Source organism: Ictalurus punctatus, chromosome 16 (genome assembly GCF_001660625.3).
Source record: "Ictalurus punctatus breed USDA103 chromosome 16, Coco_2.0, whole genome shotgun sequence".
NCBI lineage: Eukaryota > Metazoa > Chordata > Actinopteri > Siluriformes > Ictaluridae > Ictalurus > Ictalurus punctatus.
Genome location: NC_030431.2, coordinates 23,850,264 through 23,875,582, shown reverse-complemented (window position 1 = coordinate 23,875,582; position 25,319 = coordinate 23,850,264). Strand labels below are relative to the sequence as shown.

Genomic DNA, 25,319 nt, shown 5'->3' with positions numbered 1-25,319 from the left:
CCTCAGAACCTGTTCCACCACACCACAGACGTGCTCGGTCAGGGGGCGGTGAAGATCCCGGACGCTCGTGGCGATGATGCCTGGAAGGTCTATTTCGACGATGTGGCCCAGGAAATAGTGGACGAGTTCGCCATGCGTTACGGGATCGAGTCCATCTACCAGGCCATGACGTACGTATCGGGGTTTATTCATTTATTTATTTATTTATTTATTTTTTAACCGCTTGTCCTCTTTTAACCCGTAATGCTTAGCCATGCTGTGTTTTTTTTTGTTGTTGTTGTTGTTGTTTTCTTTTTTTTTTTTTTTTTTTTTTTTTTTTTCTTTTTTAAAAAAAATAGATTTGACATTTTATTTTCAAACTCCCCCAATGTATTTGATTTTCTCTAGGCACTTTGCGTGTCTCTCGTCTAAGTACATGTGTCCCGGTGTTCCTGCTGTGATGAGCACGCTGCTAGCCAATATTAATGCCTTCTACGCTCACACCACTGCCTCCACCAACGTCTCCGCCTCCGACCGCTTCTCCGCCTCCAACTTCGGGGTACAGATCACAGCACACACACACACACACACACACACACACACACACACACACACACACACACCATGCAGCAGGAAGACTTTAAACATTTTACAAGCATATAAAGTTCCAGCATGGTTTTAGAAATAGATGAGGTGTAGGAGATGATCCGATCACATGAGAGATGATGAGATGATCACAGCGCGGTTCGTTTGTTATTGTTCACAGTCTAATTGTAGCACAGTTCCTGCTGCTTTCGGTTTGTCCTGCAAGTCTTTCCGAGCGCTCGCTCGCTTCTTTCTCCCTCGACCTTCCTTCTCGTTAGTCTGAGATCGTACAATCAGGGATGTTTACGGTCTTTGCTTTTGCCTTTGGTGATGTTCCTTTTTGCATAAAGGACGTCAGGAACCTCCCTGACTTTCCCTGATTGCTACTTGTTGCGTGAGATCTTGCCAAAGAATGGCGTTGTCTTTTATAATGTCACCTGGTGCAATTTGCATGGGAAACTTCATGATATTTATTTATTTATTTTTTTAAGTAAGAAATGGAGGGTTCTGGAAGGGCCTAGACAAAGCCCGTATTTGAATCCCATTGAAATGTTGTGTGGGATCTGAAATGGGCAGAGCATACATGCAGGAAAACCCTCAAACATCTTGCAACTGAAAGAACGTTGCATAGAAGAGTGGTCAAAAATTCCAGCAAACCCGGTGGACAATTACGCAAAACACCTACAAGAACGCCTGCTAAAGGAGTCAATACTAGCTTACTTTTTCAATATAAATGACTCAAAAATGCTCATTTTCCACGAGGTTTTGTTTAAGTACATCGACCGTATTATTAATAGGCAGCGTTTCAAAGACGATCCGACGTTTTCCTGTCCAAATACGTCAAAAGAAGCCAACGGTTTCCAACAATCGGGGTGTACTTATTTTTTCACACGACCGTGTTACTGCATCTAAAGCCATATATTTGTTTATGCTGACGAATACATACGATTCTGTTCGTATTTATAAGTACAAAATCAAAAGTAGTCATTATTTGTGTGAATATCTGAAGCGGGTGTAGGCACAGGAAGTCGATTAAATAACGAAAACAACAGTCTGTATGCTCACAGTAGATCACACTGCCTCACTTCTGCGAGTCCTGCTCCCTCGTTACACCTTTAAAGCAAATCATCTTGGATGTTTTTGTTGTTCCACTCACTCACCGTCGTTTCTCTTCCAACAGAAAGAAAGGTTCGTCAAGCTCTTGGACCAGCTGCACAATTCCTTACGCATCGATCTCTCCATGTACCGCGTAAGTGCAGAAGTATGTAAGTAAAGGAAGTGGTTAGGATGTTGGACTTCTGATCGGAAGGTCGTGAGTTCAAATCCCAGCACTGCCAAGCTGCCGCTGCTGGGGCCCTTAACCCTCGGTGACTACGTTTACATGGACGGCAGTAATCTACTTATTGACCTTATTCTGAATAAGACAATATTCTGATGAAGGTGTTTACATGAGACGCTTTTAGAATATTCCTTTCATGTTGAGGTTTTACATGTTCTAGAACATAGATCGATTAACAGCACACGTCATTACGCCGCCGCGCAACGCCGTCCGACGTTCCCTCCGGAATTTCACGTATCGACGTACAGTCGGTCTTCGTTATGGGACCGTATACAGTTTTGGGTGTTTTTATTTGAAAATTTTACGAAAGCTTCAAGTGCGGTTAATTATTCGTCGTGCCGCACGTGCAAATAGACGACCGGTGAAGCCGTGGGCTGCGTCCCAAACCGCGTACTTACCGTCTATATAGTAGCTGAGATGCATGCATTTCGCCTACTATACAGCAGGTAAGGACGCGGTTTGGGACGCGGCCGTGCTCTCTTGTTTGCCGTCAAACGGTCGAGCGCTGCCGTGTGTGTGTGTGTACGTGTCCCGTCGCACACTGCGGTGAAAACTCGTACACACCTTAATCACATTATTAACGGCGTGTGCATGTCTGTAACGCACGTCGATAATGCGACTAAAACAGGAACACTCCACACGTCTTCATTCCATCTGTGTTCACTTCGAGTAGGACTTTAGCCGGATTAAGGTCATCAGTGATCTCTGTTTACATGCTAGTTTCTTAATCAGAGTATCGTCTTAATCGGGTTCATATCGGATTATTGTCCACGTAAACGTACTGAATGTCTGAGCTGTATAAACGAGAGAATTGATAAGTCGCTCTGGATATGCTATAAATGTATATGTAGTCTCACTCATGACTGATCTGATCTCTGATCAGTTGTCCAAGCTTACAATGATCTCACTTTTGTAAGTTCTCTATTGTAGTGCTCTAATTGTGGTGTGTGTCCTGCTGCAGAATAACTTCCCTGCTAGCAGTAAAGAGCGTCTGCAGGACCTGAAGTCCACTGTGGATCTGCTCACCAGCATCACTTTCTTCAGGATGAAGGTATGGTCTGTGGGAACCACCATAGCGTTCTATTCAGAGGGTGCCGTTGCTGTACTCATCTGCGGCCTTTAATAACGCTAGGATTTCTAACTGAACAATTCAGCAGCTACTGTTTTACACCTGTGAGGAGTGGGCATTGCCAGATGGTGTTTAGAGCTCGGCGTTGTTATTGGCGTCGCTTTCCAAAGGGACTAAAGAGATTTTAATTTGGAATGTGGCGCCTAACCCCGCCTTGTGCCTTGTGGATAGGCTCCAGGTTCCCCGCGAGCCAGTAGGATAAGCGGTATAGAAGATGGATGGATGGATGGATGGATGTTGCGCCTAATGTAGAGAACTGTGTGTAATGTTCTGCAAAAAGTCTGATGTAGATTCGAAAATTGAATGTACAGTAGGAATTGCGCTTGAAATTTACGTGGTTTAGGGATTCGCTACACGACTTTCAGGTTTCGGTGACTGCGTTTCAAGTTCCAGTTTTAGCGTGTAAACAATCGGGGGGGCGTAATCAAAGTCTCGTCGTTCTCGTTTCGGTTTCGTTTCACAACGACTGCGTGAGCTTCCGATTTGCCAGGGTGTATTCGAACAACCTTAGAACACAAGGACTGTTGAGCTGAGTCTCCTCTCACTCAAATCTCGCCCCACGGTGGACAGGTGCAGGAACTGCAGAGCCCTCCGAGAGCCAGCCAGGTGGTGCGAGACTGTGTGAAAGCCTGCCTCAACTCCACCTACGACTACATCTTTAACAACTGCCAAGAGCTCTACAGCCGCCAGTACCAACCAGTAGGAGAACCGTTTTCTCATTTAGAGTGAAATACGCTCAGCTGGTGTGATGTCATTTCCTGTTTCAGAAAACATTGTGTTTTTTTTTTTTGTTTTTTTTGTGGCTAATCAGTGAATAGCTGTTCAGTTCAGGGTGTCATGGTCATTTTTGTGTGCGTGTGCACGTGCTCTGCTCCGACTCTGCTTCTCTTCTCCATTTCAGAATAAAGACGAATATCCTCTAGAAGAACCGGGTCCATGCATCAAGAATCTGGACTTCTGGCCCAAACTCATCACGCTGATAGTTTCCATTATAGAAGAGGATCGCAACTCGTACACACCTGTCCTCAACCAGTGAGTGATGGACGTTAAGAACGCGCACACAAACCTACCTCCATACTCCGTCCTAATCCTTCTCAATGTAGACCCGTACGTGTTGTTGGAAAATAACCAACGAAGTGTTGTTGTGGTGAAGCAGGGTTACTGTTCCAGTGCTCGAGCTGACGATTTTCCAGTAGCAGCTCATCCCAAAGTGTTTTATTCCTCTTATACAAGAGCAACGTGTCGATGAGCTGTTTTTACATTTAATGTTGTCAGTTCATTTGCTAGTAATTTTATAAGCCGTTATAAACGGTTGTTCCCATACCAGGCCTCTCTCGATCTCTCCCCCTCTCCCGCTCTCTCTCATGAAGTTAATAAGGCATAACTGATATACTACCAACAACCGCAAGCTCCTCTTGTCTTAAATTACTTTTCCCCACACTGGGAAGTGCTGACACTGGAGACTCCTTCCATAAAATGTGACCTCAAAGAAAACTTCACCACGTCGATGATTATACCGTTTAAAACGCACGTAACATGAGGAATAATGAATCGACACCTTCTGACCAATCAGATTCAAGATTTCAGCAGAACAGTGGGATATATATATATATATATATATATATATATATATATATATATATATATATATATATATATATATATATATATATGTGTGTGTGTGTGTGTGTATATATATATATATATATATATATATATGTATATATATATATATATGTATATATATATATATATGTATATATATATATATATGTATATATATGTGTATATATGTATGTACACGCCCATGTTATGTTTATGACCACTGTAGTTGTCTTATGAATGACTTACAGGTTAAGTATATGAACACACACACACACACACACACGCTGGTTCGCTGTCCATCGTGTTGATCGTCTCCTTTCCTCTATCCTGGCTCAGGTTTCCTCAAGAGCTCAACGTAGGGAAGGTGTGTGCCGAGGTGATGTGGGTTCAGTTCTCCCAGGATATGAAGTACGCCACGGAGGGTGAGTCTCGCCACTGCCCGAGCGATCGTGCGAACGAGCGCGTGTTTGCGGATGCTCCTCTGACTGCATGTCTGTATGCGTGGCTGCATGTTTACATACTGTACCATACACGTTCATGACGCGTGGGAGAATTTGAGAGACCGGGGAGAACTTTATACGGTTAGCCGTTTGGTTCACTGAGATACAGTGGGCAGTCGTCGCTGTTATCTCTAGCTGTGCTTATGATAAACCTTCTGACCTTTTTAAAAATATATATATATATATGAATCATGGTGCAAGTGAGTGCTGCAGGGAATCAGTTGTTTTAAACAAATGAAATGTAAAATGTGTTTCCTCCCATGCTCGCCAATGTTCATTTTATTAGCTGCCATATTTCCATTTTTGTGGGAAAAATAAGGGGTGTCTCCCAATATTCCAACTTGGAATTCCCACAAGTTGTTGTTGTTGTTGTTTTCCCCAGTTAAAAGCTAGGAATTAGCGTTTATCCTGATATGACATGACTGCAGCAAAGATATTTAATATAGAAACTATAGCGAGTTCATATAAATTGTTATTTTAAGGAGGCAAAAATTCTAGTAACTGATAATCCTGCCTTTTTTACCGAATGGAGATGTAACCGAATACACACAATGACGTGAATGGGGGGAGAATACGAACCAGTTTTAATCTGACCCGAGCTCCAAAATCGAACCGTATCTCCACCGTACAGTATCTCTGTACACAATTGTACTGTAGATCCTGATAGCGGATCCAGCAAACTTTTCTGATCGTTCCGGAAACCCAAACACCTGAAGTAAATATGGTGAAGTGTCATGAGATGTCCGTCGTTGTCAAACGAAGCCTCGACAACAGCCTTTTCTCAATTTGGGAAAGACCTCATTCGCTTTGAAACGGTTCGCTTTCTGACTCCGTGACGTTAACTAGAAGATGGAAAGCTTTCCAGAAAGTTCCGCAGGACGTCTGGTTCAGGAGTTGAATAGAGTAATGTTTAGCCAATGGAAATTTCTGTTTGGAAACTTAATGTTTAGCCAATTGAAACATTTCCTGTTTTTTTTTTTTGTTTTTTTTCCCCAGTGGTTCCAGAGAATAGTGTCCAAAAAAAAAAAAAAAAAAAAACCCCCACAAAAAAACATTCCTGGTATAGACCACGCCCACTTCCGGTTTAAATCCGTATATGATTGTGACTGTTTTGAGCACTAAACAGATACAGATAATGTTGTTGACTTATACCCCTTAATCATTCCAACATTTTACAGAACATGAAGAGCTTTAAATAACCAGGCATTTTTCTGGGGTTTTATTTATTTATTTATTTATTTATTTATTTATTTATTTATTTATTTATTTATTTTCAGCACTATTGAACAATTATGTAATTTTATGTCCAGATTAGTTGCTGAAATATCGACGCGTAAGAGAAATTTTCTCACACACACACACACACACACACACACACACACACACACACACACATTCTGTCCCACTTATCTCCTCAGAGCACGAGAAGCATCGTCTGTGTAAGAGTGCTGACTACATGAACCTGCACTTTAAGGTGAAGTGGCTCTATAACGAGTACGTCAAGGATCTGCCTGCCTTCAAAGGAGTCGTTCCCGAGTACCCCATGTGAGTGTCGCACTGTTGTAGGAAGCTAGAGCCTTTAATACTTCCCTTAGATAGAGACGGACCAAAGAACCGTACAGGGGGAGCATATAAAAAAAAAAAAAGGCCAACTATTACTACACTCGAAGGGTTCATCAAGGGTTCACTGGATCATTAACGCTTCTTACTGTAGCTTCCAAAAAAGTTCTACCTGTAAAAAACAAAAAACAAAAAAACAATGGGTTTCTCCACCGGGACAAATGAGAACCCTTAAGGGCTCTGAGTACCGATAGTGGTTATAACTATACTAATAGTAATAAAACTACTCGTAGTACTACTAATGTAATGCATGTGCTGTATGTCCGTAAGGAAAGTTGCGGTTTCCGCTGTGTCGGTAGTCACATGTCGGATTGTGCGTAGGTGGTTCATGCAGTTCGTGCTGCAGTGGTTGGACGAGAACGAGGACGTGTCCATGGAGTTCATGCACGGCGCCCTCGAGAGGGACAAGAAGGACGGCGTGAGTATCCGAGCGGTCACATTTATACACCTCCGTTCGTTACTATATAAAGTCCAGTCTGTACTTGCCACGTGACTGCGTGCGCGCATGCCGAGGCAACGTGAGCGGCATTGTTCACCGTTGTGTTTTTTTTTCACTGTTGTTCAACTTAGTTTTTGGTCACGTGACTTATGCTACACTGTATATGCCATAACGATCTCTGCTGTACACGTTTTTAAATCATACGTATTCTTACGTCCTTTTTTTTTTTTATTTTTAGTTCCAACAGACATCTGAGCACGCCCTGTTCTCCTGCTCCGTGGTGGACGTGTTCACGCAACTCAACCAGAGCTTTGAGATTATTAAGAAGCTGGAGTGCCCCGACCCCAAGGTCATGGCCCTGTACAGTCGACGCTTCGCCCGGGTAAACACGGATAGACACGTTACGCTCTCGTCTCTATCTTCCTGTACTTCAGTTTGTTTGCTTTTTTTTAAAAAAACAAATCATTTAATGTTTTTTTTTTTTTTTCTTTTCTTTTTTTCTCTCTAATCAGACCATTGCCAAGGTCCTGCTGCAGTACAGTGCCATTCTGAAGAAGAGTTTCCCGTCCTACTGCGACAAGGAGAAGATTGTGAGTCTTTACACCACGCCGTGCTTTATGTTTATATGGATTTGCCGTTTCCTAACGCGAACCCGTGTTCCGTCGAACAGCCCTGCGTCCTGATGAACAACGTGCAGCAGCTGCGAGTTCAGCTCGAGAAGATGTTCGAGTCGATGGGAGCCAAACAGGTACAGTAGGAGAAACACGAGAGCTCACCTGAGAAATGAACGAGATACCTAGAGACAGGCCTCGTCACAATGCAATAACATACTGTAGGAAGGGTTGTTTTTGTCAGTTTAATGTGCGTGTGCGCGTGTGCGTGTGCGTGTGTGCGTGTGCGTGTGTGCGTGTGTGCGTGTGCGCGTGTGCGTGTGTGCGTGTGCGTGTGTGCGTGTGCGTGTGTGCGTGTGCGTGTGTACTGCTGTTCCTCTTGTGTTGTAGTTGTGTAAAAGGTTTAAGTGCTCTGAGACAACGTGATCTTCGCAGACAAAATGTGAACGTGTGATTTTTAGCAGTGAAGATTCAATCAGTACGTTTACACGGACAACAATACTCCGATATGAACCCGATTAAGACGATACTCTGATTAAGAAACCAGCATGTAAACAGAGATTATTGATGACCTTAATCCGATTAAAGTCCTACTTGAAGTAAACACAAATGGAATTAAGACGTGTGGAGTGTTCCTGTTTTAGTCGCATTATCGACGTGCGTTACGGACACGTACACGCCTTGATCACGCTATTAGCGTCGTGCGGGAGTTCTCACCGCATTTTGCGACGGGACACGTACACACACAGCAGCGCTCGACCGTTTGACGGCAAACAAGAGAGCACGGCCGCGTCCCAAACCGCGTACTTACCTGCTGTATAGTAGGAGAAATGCATGCATCTCAGCTACTATATAGACGGTAAGTACGCGGTTTGGGACGCAGCCCACGGCTTCACCGGTCGTCTATTTGCACGTGCGGCACGACGAATAATTAACCGCACTTGAAGCTTTCGTAAGATTTTCAAATAAAAACACCCAAAACTGTATACGGGACCATAACGAAGACCGACTGTACGTCGATACGTGAAATTCCGGAGGGAACGTCGGACGGCGTGGCGTGGTGACGTAATGACGTGTGCTGTTAATTGCTCTATGTTCTATAACATGTAAAACAGGAACATGAAAGGAATATTCTAAAAGCGACTCGTAAACACCTTAATCGGAATATTATCTTCTTCAGAACAAGGTCAATAATTAGATTACTGCCGTCCATGTAAACGTACTGACTGTCGTTGTAGCATGATGAACAGAAGGGTTGGCAGATGAATCTCAAAAGAGGATCTGCTGCAGTACCCGTGCTGGTTCACGTTTCAAAAGATAGACAGCCGGTAAAAGCTACAGCCAGGTGTTTTTCGGCTCTGCTGTAGTATTTGTTCGAGTACACGGTTTGGTCTACTGAAATACCTCTCTGGGTGTGCATCCAGACCCTGGTCCTGCTAGAGAGCATGAGGAGAACGGATTACATCCAATCCTGGTGTCTGGTTGCTCTTTCTCGGGGTATGTTCACATACAGTAGCTGATGAAGCAAAGGATTTTCACTTTTGGGATGTTCACCTAAATCCAGGGTGGAAATTGTGCACGTGTTCTATACTGCTATCAGATAAAAAATGCCATGATGGAAAATTCCTGTTTGTATTCATTTTTGGTCTAATCATGATCAGTTGGTAAGGGATATTTGCTCCTATCCTTTGTCCTCAGATTGCCACAGAGGAAGCGAGGGTAATGAGTGTTATGCTTTCTCCATGCTGATACAGGCTTATTGGCTGTGTATATGACAGAGTTTGACTGGAATGACGGGCACAAAATCTACACATCTTTTACTAGGACTGACAAAGGCCATGCGTCCTTCAAAGGCACAAACAGTCACACAGACCACACATCCTTCACTGTGACTGACAGGCACATAGACCACTCCTCCTTCATTACTGACAAGTGCCTAGGCCATGCCTTTTGCCTAATTACTGCCAAGCACCAAGGCCACACCTCTTTCACTGTGCCTGACAAGCACCCAGGCCACATCTCCTTCACCTCCTTCACTTTTACCGACAAGTACTTAGACCAAGTCTTCTGCATAATTACTGATGCACACCTAGGCCACACCTCCTTTATTGTTACTTACAAGCACACAGGCCACGCCTCCATAATTGTGACCGACAGTCACAGAGCCCACACCTAAAGGCCATGCCACGTTCAAATAGGCTGACGGTAACAAAATCCATGCTTCCTTTAAATGGACCGACAGTCCCATAGGCCACACCTTCTTCAGTGACTCAGTGACATAAGCCACTCCCCTTTCCTACGCACTATATAAGCTGCTTTTCGTTGTAGTGTGTAGATTTTTAGGAGCTCCTTAGTTTACATTTATAGAGAAGGAACCGTTTCCTGTGTAGCAGAATAAGTAATGTAATGAAAGTGTGGTCAGATGAATGGCTCTGCAGTTACACAGTGCTGATCTTTCCCTTGCTGAAGCTGGATGAGAGAGCGGACCCTGAGCAGGAGGAGGAGCTGGAGGTGGGTGTGTGAGAGGTGGAGTAGTGACTCAGTAACCCGTAAACAATTGGAGGAACTGACGTGGTCTATATACAGTACAGATACAGTACATGTCTACTGTACATGATCATTATATTGTTCCTTTATTGTCTGTGCTGTCTCTCTTTGGATCCGTGTGTAGCTGATATCAGACGAGGAGAAGGTTGGTGAGGATGCTGTAGTAACTGTAGGCGATGATAGATCAGACTTAACTGTTCTATATACTGTTCTAGTTAAAGTTCCTGTAGTTTTAGTAATTCATTCTGTAGTCAGGTCCAGCTAGATTCAGATTCATAGTGGACTCTCTCGTGCTCGTGCGCTCGCTCTCTCTCTCTCTCTCTCTCTCTCTCTCTCTCTCTCTCTCTCTCTGTCTCTCTCCACCTCCCCATCTCTCTCTCTCTCTCTCTCTCTGTGTCTCTCTCTCTCTCTGTCTCTCTCTCTCCCCAACTCCCCATCTCTCTCTCTCTCTCTCTCTCTCTCTCTCTCTCTCTCTCTCTCTGTCTCTCTCTCTCCCCAACTCCCCATCTCTCTCTCTCTCTCTCTCTCTCTCTCTCTCCCCAACTCCCCATCTCTCTCTCTCTCTCTCTCTCTCTCTCTCTCTCTCTCTGTCTCTCTCTCTCCCCAACTCCCCATCTCTCTCTCTCTCTCTCTCTCTCTCTCTCTCTCTCTCTGTCTCTCTCTCTCCCCAACTCCCCATCTCTCTCTCTCTCTCTCTCTCTCTGTCTCTCTCTCTCCCCAACTCCCCATCTCTCTCTCTCTCTCTCTCTCTCTCTCTCTCTTTCTCCACCTCCCCATCTCTCTCTGTCTCTCTCTCCATCTCTCTCTCTTCCTCCATCTCTCTTCCTCCATCTCTCTTCTCTCTACCTCTCTCTCTCCTCCTCCATCTCTCTCCTCCTCCATCTCTCTCTCTCTCTCTCTCTCTCTGTCTCTCTCTCTCCCCAACTCCCCATCTCTCTCTCTCTCTCTCTCTCTCTCTCTCTCTCTCTCTCTCTCCACCTCCCCATCTCTCTCTCTCTCTCTATCTCCCTCTCTTTCTCCACCTCCCCATCTCTCTCTGTCTCTCTCTCCATCTCTCTCTCTCTTCCTCCATCTCTCTTCTCTCTACCTCTCTCTCTCCTCCTCCGTCTCTCTCCTCCTCCATCTCTCTCTCTCTCTCTCTCTCTCTCTCTCTCTCTCCCTCTGTCCCACTGAATTATGGGTTCCTCATTGTTTTCTCCATGTTGTGTGTTTTTTTTTTCTTCTTCTTCTTCTTTTCAATACCCAGCATGACACCAGTGCTATCCAGGTGGGTCTCAGATAAAGCACATATATATATATATATATATATATATATATATATATATATATATCAATGTGCAAACATGCATGTGCATATCTACAATCACAAAACGTACAGTAATGCACCGCATTTTTAAATAAAAAAATAGGTTGAGTGCTTCAGGCAGGGTTAACTCTGTGCCAGAGGTAATAGACACTGTCTCCGTGTTTTATCTGGAGCAGCGTGAATAACGTTAGTCTCAAGTGCCCTCTAGCGACAGGCTGACGGAACCGTGTGTTGTCTCGCTCTCCCTCCTTCTCTCAGCTGTGTGACCGTGAGGATGATGAAGGAGAGGAGATGGAGAAGGTTTGTAATGTAGAATCGGTGGTGTTTTTCCCCAACGTGTGCCTGGACTGAATTTCTCCTATGATGTTTCATGATGTCGGTTTCATCTCCTGAAGACTCATGACCTCCTCCGAGTGCTTGTGTTCTGATTAATCTGTGTGACACACACACACACACACTAACACACACTTTCATACCCGTCATACACTCCACTCACCCAGTGTAAATTCCCTGAACATGACCAACACTACCAACTAAACACGCAGTCCAGAGTAGTCCATACTCCATGTTAACCTCGTTTCCAAACTAACTCCAGCTTCTCCAAAATGTTGTCGGCTAACTTGGTAGTCTGTGGAATAACAGGTGGTGGATAACGCGCACAAATTTTCCAGTTCGCTAGTTGAAAAGCATTTATTTTATTTGTTACTCAACAATTATTCTGTTAATGTACAGAGCAGGCTTAAAGCTACGTTCTTACATTCATCTTGCTAGCTAAAAATCCCATTATCATAAAATATACCACGATTAATTCATCACAATGTTTTGGTCGTACGTAGTAAAATGATTTGGTTTTAGATAACTGACGAAATAAAAATGATGAGAATAGATGCTTCGTGTAACTTTCCCAAAACACAGTTCAGCTACTAACAACGGTGCTGTGTTCGACTTAAACTCGGAAGTGGGAATTAGGAACCCAGAATTATGGTGAGGCCAGTTCCATTGTTTTTGCAGTAGACCGAAGACATTTGGGTTTGAGGTCAAAACATCAAAATGGGACGAGAGTTTAGAATCGCAGCTTTTATTTCCTGGTATTTATATTACGACGTGTTAAACGACATAGAACATCAAACCTTCTGTATCGGACCACCCGATTTGTGCCATCCCGTTAGATTGATTTGTTTAGACGATGAATAACTCTTGGTTTGAGCTCTGGGTTTCACCTGTGAAGACTGCATTTGCTGTTAAAAAGGACAAACCAACATGAGGTCCAGAGAGCTGTCTATGGGAGATAAGCAAGGCGGTTTTTGTTAAGCTGAGAAAAGAGGGGAAGGTCAGTCCGAGGCATTGCACGAACATCGGGTATAGCCAGTAGAACAATTTTGGAATGTCCTGAAAGTGAAAGAAACCACTGGTGTACTGATGAACAGATACTGAAGGGGTATCTAGACCTCACCATCAAGCTCCACCGGGCAGGGGTGAAGGTATCGCAAGAAGACTTTGAGAGCAGAAATGTAGAGGCCATACCACACGACGCAAACCACTCATCAGCAGTTAGAATCGGACAGACCGAGACGAGCCTCAAAAGTTCTGGAACCAAGAATAACCTGATGGTAAGGCCAACGTGTGGAGAAAGAAAGGATCTGCTCATGATCCAGAACATACAAGTTCATCTATAGAGGTAGTGTTATGGTTCGGGCTTGCATGGCTGCTTCTGGAACATTCTCACTAATCTTTATTGATGATGGAACTCATGATGGTTGTGGTAAAAAACCTGGTAAAGCATCACAAAAGAAGAAACCAACAATTTGCCGACGTAAGCGAGTCACAGGATTGATGCGGTTATTGCAAGCAAGGGATACGCAACCAAATATTCAGTGTTATTTACTTTTCATTTACTTCGACTGATCTGTTCCTATACTTTTTACTCACCTAAAATCGGGCGGTGCAAAAGGTTCTGTGTTTTATGTTGTTTAACACATCTGGATTTAAACACCAGGAAATAAAAGCTGCAACCCTAAACTCTCGTCTCATACCCGTCTTTAGATCTCGAACCCAAATGTCTTCGGCGTACAGCCCAAAGGAAGAAATCGGCCTCGCCGTTCCGGGACCGTAAATGCGATTCGCTGTATAGTCAACATCGATGTAACAAACGAATACGTCTGTGTGGCGGTCGATCTAAAGCATAGAATTTGTATACACGGTATAAATCGTTTAAAGGGGAAGAACTGCTAGATTTTGTTGACTTTCCATGCTGTGAGTGGCCATGTTGATTTGACATGGTCACATGGTCGAGGAGGGTTTCGGTCGGATGCAGCGTTAAGTCGGGAGTGACTGTCGCAACAGCGTCATCAGCCAACGAGACGGTTTTATGCAAATCGGATGCACCGGGTCTCTCTCGTGATTGGACGAGCACTCGGGAAGGCGCTGTAGCAACACCTCTCTTTTATCAATGAGTGAATCGTTTATAAAGCAAGGACAGTCTGGCTTTTGTTTTGTGTCTCAAAACCCTGCAGTCTGAGTGCATTATTATTATTATTATTATTATTATTATTATTATTATTAAACCACTGAGAATGAGTGGTTTATTAAATAATGCAGTAATACTGTTCCTCTTGGCTCCCTGACATCCTTCCCACATTTAATGGCGGCAGTGTATCAGTGCATTATACAGTTTAACTGAATTTCTATCTTCATTTTTGTCCTACAAAGGTGGAGGTCGACAATGCAAAGGTGGGTTCAGGTGTATAGTGTGTGTGTGTGTTTGAAAGAAAACGACCCGTAGTGTGTTTAATCATCATAATAAGCAAACACGTTTTCCTTTCCTCTGGACTTCTCAATGAAGCTCTGCTTCTCACTGAGGATTTGGGGGGGGGATTTTGTGTTTCCCGTCACACTGGGGTCCATGTTGACTTTCAGCTTGTCTGATTTTAACGAGCTCACCGGTGCGGCCGTTATAACACGGCTGACGCTCACCTCAGGATATCACCCGTGTAGAAACGGATGAAATAAGACCGAGTGATCGTTTGTGTGTGCGCGCAGATGGACACCGAAGCCAGCGACACCCTCAATGAGCTGCAGGTGAAGCTGAACAACGTGCTGGATGAGTTGAGCTCCACGTTTTCAAACACGTAAGCGCGTCACTTTATTACTTGTACACGCCGAGAGCACGAGCGAACGCAGCGCTGTATAACACACCTACCTGCCGTCTGTGCAGTTTTCAGAGTCGTATTGACGAGTGCACACGGCAGATGGCGAGTCTGCTGTACCAGATTAAAGGGCCGGCGAACGCCAACAGCCGAAACCAAGTGGAGGTCGATTCTGACAACATGCTCCGCCCCCTCATGGATTTCCTGGACGGAAAGTGAGTCCGATTTACTTTTGTTTGTCCGTCAAATGTTCACTTCGGAGCCGTAACATAGCCATTTGTTATTTATGTAGTGTGTGCAGTAGTGGAATTTGCAGAATTGCGTTACAGTTTTTTCAGGAAACGTAAAGGAAATCAGCAGCTGTTATTATGTTAATGCCAAAATGAATTAAATAATAATAATAATAATAATAATAATAGAAGTGAACCTGGCTGTTATAAGTTCTACATGTGATCAGTGACGTCGAGATCAAGTGCATTTTATATAGAACGCAATAAAACCCCACCTCATCTCCACAATTATGTAGCTTTGTGTGTGTGTGTGTGTGTCTTCAGTCTGATACTGTTTGCGTCGGTGTGCGAGAAGACCGTTCTGAAGCGGGTTCTGAAGGAGTTGTGGAGACTCGTTATGAACAGTTTGGAGAAGACCATCGTCCTGCCTCAAGGCAACGACAGCATCGTAAGATCTTTCATTTCTAATCCTCTCACTCCATGGTACACACTACACACACGTTCACGTGCTTCATCGGCGTAAATCAAGGTGGGAAAACCTCAGCGTCTGTTTTATTTCCTGTCTATTCGACGTGCTCCTAAAATAATACGACTCGTATTTAACGATCGTTTTTAAATACATTACCGTCTGACCGCCATTTTTAGCTCCTGGTTAGAAGATTTTGTTGTTTCTACGTTAGGTTCATATCAATAACTCGTTCTCATTTCTCTCTTTGCCGCCTCTCTCACAGGGCAACATATTTTCCGCTGCCAAAGATCTCGGCCAGCTCTCCAAGCTCAAGGTAGGCACGTACAAAACGACCGACTTGACTTAAAACGTAGAGCGCTTTCCGATACTCGGGTCAGCGCCTGCTCGATTCCTCCATCCGGCATCCTTCAGCCCGCGACCCGGACGTCGAACGCGGATCACGGCTCTCCATCTTCGAGGGTGTGTGAAATTTTAGGAAATAGGTTCAGAGAAATCAACACCCTGCAGTACATGAAAGATCAAAACATGAGCAAAGTACCGACGACTTGTACTTCAGTGAAAGAAAAGATTATATGTCAAAAGACAACAAATGTAGTTGCTACTTTTGAACTTTTAAAAAGTAACTTTTTACTACTTATCTAAAACTGTTAGAAAACAATTTGGAGCAATTGCATAATTGTTGATTGAAAATATTTACCATTAGCTAGACTCTGACTTGCTGCCTATATAATTGCGGTAGACCCTGGTTAGCGTAAGCTGGCATTAGCATAGAATACAGGCTAACTTAGCACTGAATTTATTCGTGATGTCACCCTCCACAGTAGCGCTTAATGGCTCATATGAAAATCGACACTCCGGACTTTCAGAATTTGCAATTTGTCATATTTCCTGTTTTGTTTTTTTTTTAATTATTATTTATTTGCCCAGGTTTCTAGGTTTAAATGTTTAGAATTGCACTGTGGCGGTCGTATGCGGTGTTTTACTATCGAAAACGCTTTAGTCGTGCTGTACTGTACGTTTACATTCTGTTCCGGCGTTATTGTGGAAAGGTGTGAATTGTTTGCCCAGCGGTGGACTCGCACCCCTCCCCTTCCCTCCCCCCCACTGTCCCATCGTCCCGCTCACCAGCAGCTGAACACAGAATCACGATGCTCGACGCACAGAAACCCAACGGTGTCCCGACTAATCTCAAAACAGACTCCAGGCGATAAAATAGTTCGTTCATCCCGATCGAAAACGTCCGACGAGTTGATTTCCATTGCGGCGGAGAGATGGAACAATGCAAGATAGGGTTTAATATAAAATTTAGCCACATTCCTTTGATTTTTAGATATAATATATATGCACGTATATATGTGTGTGTGTGTGGGCACTGGCTGGAAAAAAAACAGTCATTTTCTAGGAAATGTAACCAGGTAAGAGTGCAATTATTCAGTTTCACTAATAAGTATAGTAAGGAAATAAAACCTAAATAAAATGCGTAAATAAAATGCATATTTTCCAAGAATAGTTTCAGAGTTTCTCAGCTTAGACTTGTGTAGTAATAAGACTACTCATATTTATAACAAATAGTAGTAAATAAGTAATGTGTGTGTGTGTGTGTGTGTGTGTGTGTGTGTGTGTGTGTGTGTGTGTGTGTGTGTTGCTCTCTAACTGCAGGATCACATGTCTGGGGAAGCCAAAAGCCTCACGCCTAAGCAGTGTGCGGTCATGGACGTGGCCCTGGACACCATAAAGGTATCAGAAACATTGTACTGGTAGAGAGTCCTTTACTTATAAAGGGTACTGCACTTTTATATAGCACTTTTTTTAACCTTAGCAGTTCTACAAAGCGCTTTACAGTGGTTCTTATTCACCCATTCACACACACACACACACACACACACCAATGATCGCAGAGCTGCCATGCGAGGAACCCGGGGTTCAGTGTCTCGCCCAAGGACACTTCGGCATGTGGAGTCACGTGGGCCGGGAATCGAACCGCCATTACGCCATACGATTAGTGGACGACCCGCTCTACCACCTGATCCACAGCCGCTCCACATCAGTCCATGACTCAGTCAGCATTGTCACGTAGTCCATGATTGGGCTTCATGTATCTTTTTCCTCTCTCTCCTCAGCAATACTTTCACGCTGGAGGAAACGGGTTAAAGAAGGCTTTCCTGGAGAAGAGCGCCGAGCTCTCGTCTCTCCGTCACGCCCTCTCCCTTTACACCCAGACCACCGACACGCTCATCAAGACCTTCGTCACCACACAGCACGCCCAGGGTATGACTCTCTCTCTTTCCGTCTCTCTCGCAAGATGACTCGCCGCACGTCCGCAGCGTCGTTCCATCAGACAGAACGGTACAGTCTGTAATCTGGCACAAAAACTAGTACATGCTCAAACATATCGACAGACGGAGTATCCGTTATGTAACCACCTAAACAGATTAGTCAAATGCGTATGGACCGAACAGACATTTTCACCTGAAAATACGTGATTGTGATGTTGCTCTTCTTCCTCGCGGGAATGGGGGGGGTGCCAATACTTTCATCTTTGTGGTGGTGAGGAGGATACTGAGTTCCAACTTTGTCACGCAATGTTAAAATAGAGGAAAAACAATAATGGTTTTCTATTGGCTACAGTGTGAAGTGCAGTAAATATGTTCTACAGTGCCATTGTTATACACCCTAAGTAGTGCGCATGTTTAGTGAATATGAAGCCATTTGGATGATTTACATGATAGAATCATAAGTATGATTTAAAGTCAGTTTAAATAGCACCAAGAAAACATTGCTGTGTACCTATTATGGTTTTTCAGAGATTACCTTTCATGTAGTGTGTTATAGAGCTGTTTGTGAATGTAAAAAGTCTGCAAAGTCTCAAAAATCAAAGCGCACGACAAACTTTTGGGAGTTATCGACTCCCAAAAGAAGGAACCGATTCTGAACAGCTGAATCGAGTCGTTAGTGATTCCAGACTCACTTCCTGTACACACCTACGTAGGTTTGTAACAAAAAGCCCCGCCTCTGGTCTTCATCGGCTGCTCGCTGACAGCGGTAGACCGATCACGACAGACTGGGACATCTGACCAATCAGAGCAGAGTGAATCCTTTAGAGTGAATCCTTTAGAGTGAATCCTTTAGAGTGAATCCTTTAGAGTGAATCCTTTAGAGTGAATCCTTTAGAGTGAATCCTTTAACGAGTCGTTTTTGACACTGGGGGAGAGGTAATGCTGCAGTTTAAATTATGAGCATGTTAAAGTGGGGTTTTTTTAAGTATTTTATTTGGTCATTCTTGGGACAATTCTGTGATTTGTGTTTTTAAGCCGTTATTGCATAGTATTGCCATATGGCAACAATTAGTTTGTCTCCAATTTTTTTTATTTCAATAATACAAATCTTCCTATCTAACTGGAAAAGGGTCAGATGAGCAGGAAGTGCTGTTTGCGTGTCCTTTTCTGTGATGGCATGGCATGGGGCTTTAAAACGAGATTCATTTTTCAATATTTAGGCAAAATTACTTAAAGGAAAAAAATGTAAACACTATCTGAGCCAAGTTAACTTTTATTTTTTTTTGTCATTTAAACAAGTTTACATGCTTACTAAGTGGCTAAAAAAAAACCCTTTGCAAACGTCTAGTCTGGAAAATGCAGGAATTAAAATTGTAATCTCATACATTTTTGTGTGACTGTACACAGTTACACGCCGGCAACAGTTTACCAGCTGCACCCCTACACTAATTCAAGGAGTAAACATTCATAAAACCATTGTTTTTTTTAATTACAGTAAATGTAGTAATTCATGCCGTAGAGAGTTAAAACTCCGCCCACATTTCAGTATGAACCGTACCTAGCAAGACACTGAAAACCAAATTTAGCATGGTTACTTGGTTACAGTATGGCTCCGGTCTTGATCTTGTATTGGGTAGAAAGCCGTACCGTACTGTCTGATGGGAGACGTGTTAAAAAATCAAGGTACGACATGTAAGTTCACACACTCTGTGGTGCTGAGGTGTTTCATTATGAGCCAGTGGCCACTAGAGGTCACTAATGAGTCCAGTCTGCTTTCCTCGAACCGCTGTCCCAGCTCTTTTGCTGTCTCTCGCATGGTTTTTCTTCATCGTCTCTCTTCTTTTGCGACTGTCTCTTTCACTGTGCCGTGCTTTCTTTCTGCTGCTTTTTCTGTCCCAGTGCATGGTGGGAATGGGATGAGGATTACGTCTAGTGAGAAAGTCCAGCCATCCAAGGGTAGGTGCTACTGTGATGTCCTTTGACCCCACACACACACACACACACACACACACACACACACACACACACACACACACACACACACCCTCATCCCAGCTCAGTTCACCTACATGCTGTGTCTCCTCATCAGTGCAGCTATATGCAACACATAGTGTTGAAACTTCCTTAGTACTAGTGAAAAAATGACAACATGCTGCCTTCTGAAAGTGTGTGTGTGTGTGTGTGTGTGTGTGTGTGTGTGTGTGTGTGTGTGTGTGTGTGTGTGTGTGTGTGTGTGTAGGCTCAGGTGTGGATAAGCCAGTAGGAGAGGTGTCCATACAGATCGATCTGTTCACTCATCCAGGCACAGGAGAGCACAAGGTCACGGTTAAAGGTCAGTAATCGGGGTCACGCACGTTTTTCCAAGATCAAGACGGTCATGGTTTCTATAGTAACGAATGTTAATGGTAAAGATTTCAGTCAGGAGATGTTTATTTAACATTTATGGAAGGAGTCTCTAGTGTCAGTGCTTTGTACTGTAACAGGAAAGTAACTCCACTTCATCACACCATCCTGTGTTCGATTTATTTTTGACTTTTGATGTGTAACAGCACACCCCCAAACTGTTTCTTCTCCTTCTTCACCTTCTTCACCGTCCTTTTCACTTTCTTCACCTTCTTCTTCACCTTCTTCACCTTCTTCTTCTTCACTTTCTTCACCTTCTTCTTCACCTTCTTCTTCTTCACTTTCTTCACCTTCTTCTTCACCTTCTTCTTCTTCACTTTCTTCACCTTCTTCACCTTCTTCTTCACCTTCTTCTTCACCTTCTTCACCTTCTTCACCTTCTTCTTCACCTTCTTCTTCACCTTCTTCTACTTCTTCTTCTTCACCTTCCTCTTCTTCTTCACCTTCCTCTTCTTCTTCACCTTCCTCTTCACTTTCTTCACCTTCTTCTTCACCTTCTTCACCTTCTTCTTCACTTTCTTCACCTTCTGCTTCTTCTTCACCTTCCTCTTCACTTTCTTCACCTTCTGCTTCTTCTTCTTCTTCTTCACCTTCCTCTTCACTTTCTTCACCTTCTTCTTCACCTTCTTCACCGTCCTTTTCACTTTCTTCACCTTCTTCTTCACCTTCTTCCTCTTCACTTTCTTCTTCATCTTCTTCTTCTTCTTCTTCTTCTTCTTCTTCTTCTTCATCACCTTCTTCTTCACCTTCTTCACTTTCTTCTTCTTCACCACCTTCATTTTCTTCTTCTTCACCACCTTCTTCATTTTCTTCACTTTCTTCTTCTTCTTCTTCTTCTTCTTCTTCTTCACTTTCTTCATCTTCCTCTTCTTCTTCTTCACCTTCTTCACTTTCTTCACCTTCTTCTTCTTCTTCTTCACCTTCTTCATCTTCCTCTTCACTTTCTTCATCTTCCTCTTCTTCTTCACCTTCTTCTTCTTCTTCACCTTCTTCCTCTTCTTCTTCTTCTTCTTCTTCTTCTTCTTCTTCTTCCTCTTCTTCACCTTCTTCGTCGGATCAGGTGGATTTAACACGTTCATGACCTTGGGATTGTTGGTTAGCAGACATGCTAATGCTCCACAGCGTTATCATTAAAAGGAATTATTCGTAATTATTTTCATTCATTAGATTGGACACGTTTGAATACAGTAACTCCAGACTCCGTCAAAACTGTTCAGAGAAGTGAAAATGCAAGCTCGAGTTAAAGTAGCCCGTAGCTCGAAGCTCGTTTTTCGGCTGCGTTAAACCCCTGTCATTAACCCGACTCACCCTGTTGTGCTTGGGATCCGTGCTCAGTGGTGGCGGCGAACGATCTGAGGTGGCAGACGTCCGGAATGTTCCGTCCCTTCGTGGAAGTGACGATGATCGGGCCGCACCTCGGCGACAAGAAACGCAAATTCGCCACCAAATCCAAGAACAACAGCTGGGCGCCGAAATTCAACGAGACCTTCCACTTGTGAGTAAAAGAGCTCGTATAGCGGCCTTTCCTTCACTCCGACCGAACTACGGAGGGAACGAAGCGGTCGGGTGGAGTTTGTGTGTCTTATACGGTGCGGATCATAATTATTGGCACCCTGCATGAATTCGACGAACCAGAATTACTGTTCGACTGGAAAGTTTATTCTCTGTCCGTGTTTTATTTTCGTTTTCCACCGTATTGAGTTAAACGCCCTTTCGAGCACTTGGTAACGTAGTACATGTAAAGCTATAACGCTTACCCAGCGAGCGAAAGCTAATGTCGCAAACGTAGCTACTCGTTACTCGCGCTCATTCAAATATTCGGCCGCACCACACATCAGAACAGTTCTCTCTTTCTTTGTGTTTTACTTCTATATTTGACATTTTTGCATTTTTTTCATAATGTAAATCATTTCTACTGTCGTGTCTTTTTTTTTTTTTTTTTTTTTTTGTGTGTTTACCGACAGCATCCTGGGGAACGAGGACGGTCCGGAGTGTTACGAGCTGCAGGTGTGCGTGAAGGACTACTGTTTCGGCCGAGCGGACCGCGTGGTGGGCGTGGCCGTCATCCAGCTGCGGGAGGTGGCTCAGCGAGCGAGCTGCGCCTGCTGGTGTCCGCTGGGCTCGCAGGTGCACATGGACGACACGGGGCTGACCGTGCTGCGCATCCTGTCCCAGCGCTCAGGAGACGAGGTGGCCAGAGAGTTCGTCAAGCTGAAATCCGAAACCCGTTCTGCCGAGGAGGGGAGATGAGAACTTCATCTCGGGGACGGAATGAAGGACGACAGGACGGACCGTGGACGCTAATGCTTTTTTGTTAGTGTTTGAAGGATTCACGGGTGAGGAGTTTCTCCAGTCCGGTTTCCTGTGTTATGGATGTGGAGGATTGAGGAGAAGTTCACAAGAACGTCCTGTACTTTCGTTCGTCCACTCCGATGACTTTTTTTAAAAATGTTTTTCTTTAATATAATATCTCTCTCTCTCTCTCTCTCTCTCTCTCTCTCTCTCTCTCTCTCTCTCTCTCTCTCTCTATACCAACCACAAGTGATATTTTGTCTCAGTAACCCTTTTACTTTCTCAGTGTTTTGGCCTTTGCCTACTGTGTGTGTGTGTGTTTGTTTGAGAGAGAGAGACAGGGACAGATAGAGAGGGAGACAGAGATGGATACAGGAAGACAGAGAGGGAGACAGACAGACAGAGAGGGAGACAGAGACAGACAGACAGAGAGGGAGACAGGGAGACAGACAGAGAGGGAGACAGACAGACAGAGAGGGAGATGGGGAGACAGACAGAGAGGGGGACAGACAGAGAGGGAGACAGAGTCGGATACAGGGAGACGGAGACAGAGAGGGAGACGGATACAGGGAGACACAGACAGAGAGGGAGACAGACAGAGAGGGAGACGGATAGAGGGAGACGGACAGAGAGGGAGACAGGGAGACGACAGAGAGGGAGACAGGGAGACAGACATACAGAGAGGGAGACAGACAGACAGAGAGGGAGACAGAGACGGATACAGGGAGACAGAGACAGAGAGGGAGACAGACAGAGACACGGACAGAGAGGTAGACAGACAGAGACAGAGAGGGAGACAGACACGGACAGAGAGGGAGACAGACACGGACAGAGAGGGAGACAGACAGAGACAGAGAGGGAGACAGACACGGACAGAGAGGGAGACAGACAGACAGGCCTCAAACAGTCCAATGCACAGGGTCCCTATTTGTATCGTGCACTTTTTCACTACCCGCCATTTGACCGCGTCTATATACATGCCTTATTTTGTGGAATGTGTCAAATCTGAGTGAAAATTCTGACTGTAGTTTTTATTTTTTCTTCACCGCTATTCAGTGTAAGCATTTTACGACGTGTTCCTCTCCGAATAACGCGGCACACGAACCCGAACCCGACGGATGGGTCCGATCGCTAACCGTGTGCCTTCTGAACCACGTACAGGCGGTGTTCTTCAGACGACAGATGACCTTTCTGCTTTCAGTCTCGCGTCCGCACCAGATCGTGCGGAGGAGTGAATTAAAGGAGCCTGTCATACAAATTCCATATTAAAATACCACCAGGTGTGAGCAGATAGTACAGTTTTATATTTCTATTCCGATCACTTAAAGGGGCAGCGTGTCATTTTTAGAGCCCCTAAGTTAACACTGTACTGTGTGAAACCGAATGGCTTTTCTACATCTCTGAACACTTTGAAACATTACAGACTGCACCTTTAACCTGTTCCACAGTTATTATGAGAACCGTTCTCTATTAGACGAGCGCAAGGTGTTTGATACGTTTGTTTTCGGTGAGACATTGTGTTTGTAAATAAAATGTGTCGGTTAAAAAAAAAAAAGAAAAAAAAAGAAAGTGCCAAATGAATAAAATGTGTGAGAACAAACGTGGACCTTTTTTGGTGTTTTGGTGAAGTAATGCGAAACACAACGCTTTACAGATCAGTACGTGTGAAATAAGTCATTTAGAGGACAGAAGAGACACTCGATCGATCAAATGGATCATGCCGAAGTGGAGGTACATGGGGGAGGCGGGGACGGAGACGAGGCCTGGGGTAGTGGGACGTCGAACAGCTCTGTTGGCAGACAAATTCAGGCAGAAATATTATAACGTCTGCACAAAGTCTGCTGAATGGCGCGACAGCATGATCGAACCAACGGCGCGCCCTTTCCTGAAGTTTACAGTGATGTCATTATTATAACCATCTCACCTCGGTAGTTTGGCAGCTCACGTCTACTAAAAAAATAATAATAACAGCAACCCAGAACACACGTCACTTCCTGCATTTGAGTCGATTCTTAGTCGAATCGCTTTCTCACTGGAGTTCGCCTGGAAGTGACCTGAGGCCAGCAGGGGGCGCTCACACTGTGATCTGTGTGGGTCCTAATGCACCAGTATAGAGATGGGGACACTACTTTCGGATGAGACGTTAAACCGAGGTCCTGACTCTCTGCGGTCATTAAAAATTCCCGGACACTTCTCGTAAAGAGTAGGGGTATAACCCCGGTGTCCTGCCGAAATTCCCCCTTAATAATCTCAACCCCTGAATTGGTTACATCACCCTCCTTTCCTCTCCACTAATAGCTGGTGTGTGGTGGGTGATCTGGTGCACTATGGCTGCCATCACATCGTCCAGGTGGATGCTTCAGTACACACTGGTAGTGGTTGAAGAGATCCCCACACACACACACACACACACACACACACACACACACACACAATACAATACAAGCTCTTTGAGTGTCTAGAAAAGTGCTATATAAATGTATGGAATTATTATTTACATCATATGCTGCCACTACTGAACAAACACGGTGTTGGTGGCATTAAAATGTGTTCACCAATGAATTACTTTTTTACCTCAAATGTTTAAAAATGTCTAAAAACGTAAATAAATAATTACATGTAGTATGTGCTCCACACAAATGTATACTGAATATTGTTCTGTCGGATTTCTCTCTCTCTCACACACACAACAAATTAAATTACTGTTACTTGGTTGTTGTTGTTGTTGTTTGTTTTTTTTTTGTTTGTTTGTTTGTTTGCTCTTTTTTAATCTGGTGTTTTTGTCAGTTTGTTGGTTTTCACATTTGTAATATTTTTGTATTCCACCTCTTTGTGACGATTAC

General features: G+C 44.0%; 1 protein-coding gene across 5 annotated transcripts in view; it reads left to right on the top strand.

The window, feature by feature from the left end:
• Window positions 1-24,045, top strand: part of unc13bb (unc-13 homolog Bb (C. elegans)) — an 84,509-nt gene extending 60,464 nt beyond the window's left edge. For 3 of the 5 annotated variants that reach the window (XM_017489507.3, XM_017489506.3, XM_017489505.3), the window contains 22 exons: window positions 7-170; window positions 388-538; window positions 1,745-1,813; window positions 2,865-2,954; window positions 3,603-3,731; window positions 3,934-4,064; window positions 4,974-5,059; window positions 6,556-6,682; window positions 7,079-7,175; window positions 7,435-7,578; window positions 7,709-7,786; window positions 7,867-7,944; window positions 14,700-14,788; window positions 14,875-15,021; window positions 15,361-15,484; window positions 15,768-15,818; window positions 17,165-17,242; window positions 17,626-17,773; window positions 19,681-19,737; window positions 20,021-20,113; window positions 21,520-21,679; window positions 22,149-24,045. In XM_017489507.3, the coding sequence (XP_017344996.1) occupies window positions 7-170; window positions 388-538; window positions 1,745-1,813; window positions 2,865-2,954; window positions 3,603-3,731; window positions 3,934-4,064; window positions 4,974-5,059; window positions 6,556-6,682; window positions 7,079-7,175; window positions 7,435-7,578; window positions 7,709-7,786; window positions 7,867-7,944; window positions 14,700-14,788; window positions 14,875-15,021; window positions 15,361-15,484; window positions 15,768-15,818; window positions 17,165-17,242; window positions 17,626-17,773; window positions 19,681-19,737; window positions 20,021-20,113; window positions 21,520-21,679; window positions 22,149-22,434 (2,577 nt within the window). In that variant the 3' untranslated portion in view covers window positions 22,435-24,045. The remainder of the gene's footprint in view (window positions 1-6; window positions 171-387; window positions 539-1,744; window positions 1,814-2,864; window positions 2,955-3,602; window positions 3,732-3,933; window positions 4,065-4,973; window positions 5,060-6,555; window positions 6,683-7,078; window positions 7,176-7,434; window positions 7,579-7,708; window positions 7,787-7,866; window positions 7,945-14,699; window positions 14,789-14,874; window positions 15,022-15,360; window positions 15,485-15,767; window positions 15,819-17,164; window positions 17,243-17,625; window positions 17,774-19,680; window positions 19,738-20,020; window positions 20,114-21,519; window positions 21,680-22,148) is intronic. The other 2 variants (XM_053686943.1, XM_053686942.1) reach the window with 1 other exon arrangement.
• Window positions 24,046-25,319: the final 1,274 nt, after the last annotated feature.